Below are 6,335 nucleotides of genomic sequence, written 5' to 3'. Positions count from 1 at the left end.
TACAGCAGGAATTCTTTTTTTTTTATTAAAAGTATTTCCTACCTCTTGGGTGATTTCTCACTCAGCAAGCTGCACACGCTCAAAGTCCTTCAATCAAACAAGTACAGTGATCAGTTTTATCTACTGCAGTCCCATCGCTCACCCTATTAGATTGAAGTCTGTTGACTGACTACAAACTTAACGACAGTGTCTTTGTTAATGTGTGACACAGAAATAAAAGGCTGCACTTTGATCCTGTTGCCAGGCAGCTCATAACCACCATTATAAAATACTACAGCTGCAATGAAACAGGAGCATCAGCTTCTGTATTGTCTTTAATAGAGTTAGATGACTGGTCTGCTGGTCTCCAGCAGGGGGCAGAGTAGGACGACTTCATGTTCACACTGTCTGTCTCAGATAAATGGGCAGAGACTCTTTTTTTACCACTCCAGATGATGATTTAATGTTGGTCTAAGGTGAAGACTTCACAAGAGAAACCATCAACAGATCTTCTTCTTCTGTTGTTCAAGGGTTTTCACAGTGACATAAGGAAAGGGACAAATCAAGTAACAAAGCTGACAATGGAATAGATTTTAGAAAATAAAATGTGTTATCATTATTACTACATCACCACCAGAATACTGTGCCTTGGAACAACAGCCTACTGTTTGTATCTTGTGTTCAAAGCCGCTGTGTGCAGAGTTTTAATGTGATTATAACAACTTTCAAACTTAATCTGATGACATAATTCATTGTTTGCAGGAACACGAGATAGAAGATTGTTGCAGCTTGTGTTGCATTCATTGCGATTAGGAGCAGAGTTGGTTTTACCACTGGGAGACACCAAAGTCTGATCAGGAAATGGAAATGAGTGTAAAGACACCATTTTGATCAATCTGCGCCTTCCATAACATTTTATACTTAGGTGCCAAAATGCTGCTCAGAGAACTACAGCGCAGTATGAATAAATTTGACTTATTATTCTACTGCACATCTGCCTCACAGAGGTGTTTGTAAAACTCGAGAAAACTTCGACACCAGAGATGATCTGCACAGGAAGAGGAAGTTGTAAGCTCAGTATATTTAGCCTGAACTCAGACGAGTGCTCAGTCAGGAGGAAGGTGACATGGAGGTCAGAGCTCTCTGCATCAGACTGTGTGAGTTGTACATTTGTCTTAATTTGCCAATAAAAAGAAAAATTATGTGAACATACAATTTATTCATTTTTAAAAAGTTGAACATGCAAATGTTTATATACCAAGAATATATACCAAATTGTGTCAGATTGAAGGCATTCAATTAAATTCATGTGGGTTATAAAATGAAAAAAAGACGTCTCTACAATGATAATAAATGTTTAGTGATTAAATATAAACTCTTTCCTCTCCAGTGTTGACTGCGTCGATGCTACTGGTCGCACATGTGCAGCGAAGTTATCTTCAGACGTCTGGTAAGAGATTTAACCCCAATACCTAATCCTAAAACCGCCAAACCCTACAGGCAGGTCGAGCTAATCCTGCAAAATCCAGATCATAGTTTTATTGCTGAACACCTGAATAACAGGAATTTTACTATTGAAGGTCAACCTGTCTTTCTTTGTACCTTGGCTTTGCAGCCTTGAATTTTGAAGTATTTCTTTTCATATTACTATTATTAAAAGATAATGCAGATGGACAGCAGGGTTTTCTCATAGCAGTAGATCATCTGATTGTGTTGTTGTTGTCTATTTTGTTTGGGAACTGAGTTTTTTTTTTTTTTTTTACCTTGGGTGCAGATGTTCGTATCGTCCCGTCCAGACTGCAGCTCTTTGAGTACGAGTCGGTCTCTTTCAGCTGTCAGGGGTTGAATGTCTCAGCCGGATGGAGAGTCAGGAACATCAAGAATAGGACTTCATGTTTGATGTCCACAGTGACCTGCACCAATAACTATACCTTGGTGTCAGACAGTGGAGAATACTGGTGTGAAGCTGCAGGAGGAGAGAGAAGCAACACAGTCAACATCACAGTCACTGGTACGTTGATTGTACTGCAGCTCTGAAACCACAGTAATGTTCCTGTGAGCTCCTCATTCTGCCTGTTAACATGTTGTCATGTTGTTCAGGTGGCTCTGTGATCCTGGAGAGTCCAGTCGTCCCTGTGATGGAGGGAGAATCTGTGTCTCTGCGCTGTAGAACCAGGAAGAACGTCTCCGACCTCACGGCTAATTTCTATAAAGATGGCCTCCTCATTGGGAACAGCTCTACAGGAAACATCACTATTGAAAGTGTTTCCAGGTCTGATGACGGCCTCTACAAGTGTAACATCCCTGGAGCTGGAGAGTCTCCACAGAGCCAACTGATGGTCACAGGTAAATGTAAAGAGTCGTGTTAATGATTTTCATGCCTCAGGTTGTCTGTTCACCCCCCCCTCAAGAAAAACTCAAGAATTCACCTCCTATTGAACTGTAACTCCACTAGTTGGTCGAGGCTTTTAACTGTAATTCTATTTTTATTATATTTTTAATAAGTTCCATATGTGAACTGACACGCTGACATTTCTGAAACTCTACATTTTCTGTACAGAAGATGATGTTCCAACTTAATTTCTACACATAGTAACTAACGACAGTGTAAGAAGGGAAAGTACCATATGATATTTTATATGTTTTTTAATTGTGCAGCCACAGCAGCTCTTTGCAGCTGCATGTATAGATGGTTGTGTTAACTATTGTGACCTCCTCCACATGATACTCTGTATAGGTAAGTGAATCAGTCAGTACAAATTCATGTGATGCATTAAATCAGTGAACTTAAAGAGCTTTATTTTAAATTCTAGTGAGGAACCCAGGAAATAATGACTCAGTGAAACAAGGTGAGGAGTCAAACACACCAGACACAGACAGCACAGGTAAGGTAACAGTCACTGAAAACACAAGGAGAAAATCTAACATGATTAAACTCCTGCAGCCATGCAGCATTGTTAGACGTTGATATTTGTTGAATGTTGGTTGCAACATCAGGTTACCAAAATTCGACGTCAGCGCTACGTCCAATGCTGACGTCAATTTGAAGTAGAATAGTGACGACAGCTGAGGTCGATATTTTGTTGGTTTTAAGTTCTTTGTGTGTCTTTTTCAGATGAAGATGAACTCATGCCTCAAACTTCCCCCCCCACTTTCTCTGTTGAAGACAGTCCAAGTTTTCAAGGTTGTGTTTATAGTAAACATCACTGGAAGAGTTTCTTTGAATTTTGTTGCATTTCCTCATTTCGTTTGGTTCATTTTGCCCAGTGAGACTAATGCCTTTTGAGATTGTGTTGCACTTGTTTGTAGTACTAGTTGAAGCCAAAGCCCCTTTTTCATTAACAGTTGTTTCTTAAAGGGCCAGTTCCCCCAAAAGTATTACCATCATTTTCTTATTTTGCCCAGGTTTGATTGGTTTTAAGTGTGTTGTAAAGTAACTAGAATCCAATGTCTCCCAAGTGTCTCATGCCAGCTCCGCCATGACGTAAAATACTGACATTCTGGTCGTTAGAAAACCCAATGTTTGTTAAATGTGACAATATCAAGTCGCCAACATTGGGTTTCGCTGTCAAACCGATTTTCTGCAGGAAGCAGCAGGCGTTTATATAAATGAAAAAAAAGCAGCAAATCCGTGGAAGAAAACAACGGTCGGCCTTTTGACTTTAAGAATGACTTAATATATCAAAATAGTTGCGGATTAAATTTCTTTAAACGAAAAATCAATTAATGAATTAATTGTTTAAGGTCCAGTACGAACTAGTGTCAAACATACCGAAACTACAAATAACAGAAGTAAGAATAGGTGTACAAACGACATATAGTTTCAATGAAGAGTTGAAACAAACAACATTAGACTGGAATAATATGATTTGAATAACATTTATCAACTACTCATTGACTCTTCCTCTTGTCTTTCCAGCATCTCGTCTTCTTCGTCAGCATTGCTACATCCTGCTGTGGATCCTTGTCACGGTTGTGTTGGTTCTGCAGCTGCTGGTGATTGGACTGCTTTACAGGAAGAAACAACTAGGTACTAAAATTATTCCTAATACCAGCAAAACGGGGTAATAACAGTGGATTAAGTGAAGATTAAAAGGTACTGAAATGAATTTTAATCATTCCAAGAAGAATTTAAATTATGGTCATTTTATTTTGACTTTAAATCTAGTTAAGACTGAATTTGTTTGTCTAATCAGTCACGGTTGCCATCACTGTTAAAGCTAACTTCATTTTTATGTTTATCATATCAAATTAGAAACATATATTCATTATTTACTTAATTAATTTACTTGTATTTTGAAGAAAAAGTCCCAAAACTTCGCCTAAATATTTGATCTGTGTACATACTGCACGTGTGCCTTCTTATCTCCCTTAAATCAAGTTGAAATTATTCTATACAGTCCTTCTGCTGAAATACGGATGATAAGAAACATTTTCCTTGTTGTTTCAGTTTTACTGGAGGTCCAGCTGAGTGATCCAAACAAGGACATATACGCTGTCGTCAATAAAAAGAAGAAAAAGATGTGTAAAAAAGGTAAGAGGAGGAGGAGAGGACCGATAATTCACTTTGAGGTAAAGTGCTACTCAAGTCTTTTATTTGCATTCAAAGTTCACCAGCGGCAGATGCAGGTCACGCTGGGGTTTGAGAACCACGGTGTAAGAAGAGTCTCAACAGCTGCTGTTTTATTTTAGACTCTGCAGACGCTGCTGATGGTTCAAGCGTCTGTCTGGAGACAGACCACAGCACAAAACCACAGACAGAAAGAGGTAAGAGGCCCCTCGACCTGCTGTCATTCTCACGTTCGATGAAAACCAACTTGTATTAATATCGTGCTGCATTGTGAGGTGAATATCGATGTGACCGTTCTTTGTGTCTCTTTTTCAGATGAAGTTGAACTCATGCCTTTTCACTCCACTTTCACTGTCGATGACAGTCCACCGGCTCTTCAAGATGGTAACTATGTTATCTTAATGCTTTAAATTTCTCTAGGTTGTGTCTATACCAAACATTACTGGATTACACAAGCATGTTAACAATGCTTTGCACAACGTTGACAGAACAAATACCTAAAATGACCTGTATTTATTCTTTCCAACAGTAGAATATCTTATTCTACCACCACAAACCTTTTAGAGAAGAGGTGACTGTGACTGGTCCGTCCCCTCTCTCTCTCTGTTGTTGTTGTTTTGCCCAAACTTGGCCAGATCTGAGAGTCTGATTTACCTGCTTAGAAATGTGATATGGGTCACCTCTGTTACAGTGATTATATGGTTATATGGTAAAACCATCCCCTTTGCGTCTGAGCTGCCTGTGATCATTTTCATATTTTTGGTTTCCATCATGAACATTTCTATCAACAGACTGAGAGAATTGTGTTTATTTCCAAAACAGAACCAGATGAGGAGGCCATGTATTCTTCCATCCAATAGGTACGACAATCAAATCAGTTATTTAAAATCTGATTAATCATCTCTACATCAAGAACGAAAGAGAAGAGGGAAGGCAGAGAAGTTGTCATGTGGACCAAAACTTGAACTTACAATGATATTAAGTCAGAAGCATGTTATTTTTATAGTTATTCTTTAAAAACATTTCAGTGAGGCAGTATTTTCTGTGTCTTACAGATCACTGAGAACAGCGACGCCTGAATGAAGAAGATGGAGAACTGTTTGAACTTTTCTTTACGACATTTGTTTTTAAATTTTAGTATTTACAATGGTATTTTATGTCCGTAAGTTTAACAGGAGTTTGACTGAATATTGAATCCGCTGCTCAACAGTCAGTCGTCCACTTATGTTTTACAGCATCATCCAATATCTACAGAAGCCCTGAGAGGCAAATTGGGAGGAAAAATGTCAGGCTTTTGTGAGTATTTGAAAAACAACATACAAACTAAAACCTCACAAAACAGACAAATCTTACCTCTCAGTTCTTCCATAAATTGCAAATCCAGGCAGGTACAATATCTGTTGTTTGAATTTGACTTGTTGACTTTTCTGTTGCAATCATTTCAAAAATGAACAGTGAAAGAAACAGATGTGCTGAATTTGAGTTTTTTGGATGAATGTAGTGAAAACAATGTAAAGACACAAAAAAAAACTGTCACTTCAAATGTTTTTACTTGGTCTGTTAACGTCCTGTTTATGTCAAAATAAAAGTATGTTTGCTCTGGCACATTTTCATGTAAACATTTACATTTTGAAAACTGTGCAGATGATGGTATCTTTGATTTGTTTTTGTCCATTTATAAATAACTGGCCAAACAAGTAACGTGCAACCGTTTTGACTCACAGCATCAGTGTTTATTACTGAAACATCTCAAACACATGTAATGAACACAGATAAGAAGCCCTCC

The 6,335-nt window shown here is 38.2% G+C and overlaps 1 protein-coding gene across 1 annotated transcript; it reads left to right on the top strand.

Moving 5' to 3' along the window:
- Positions 1 to 1,369: 1,369 nt before the first annotated feature.
- On the top strand, positions 1,370 to 2,724 carry LOC111236675 (Fc receptor-like protein 5; the record flags this gene model as incomplete). The annotated part of the gene is given in 4 exon segments (XM_022765491.1): positions 1,370 to 1,429; positions 1,754 to 1,990; positions 2,080 to 2,325; positions 2,717 to 2,724. Coding segments are annotated over 4 exon segments (551 nt in total), but the record flags the coding sequence as incomplete, so codon positions are not given.
- Positions 2,725 to 6,335: the final 3,611 nt, after the last annotated feature.

The sequence above is a fragment of the Seriola dumerili genome, unplaced genomic scaffold (genome assembly GCF_002260705.1).
Source record: "Seriola dumerili isolate Sdu_G_001 unplaced genomic scaffold, Sdu_1.0 BDQW01000699.1, whole genome shotgun sequence".
NCBI lineage: Eukaryota > Metazoa > Chordata > Actinopteri > Carangiformes > Carangidae > Seriola > Seriola dumerili.
Note: the sequence above shows the minus strand (reverse complement) of the source record. Positions and strands in the feature narration are given on the sequence as shown.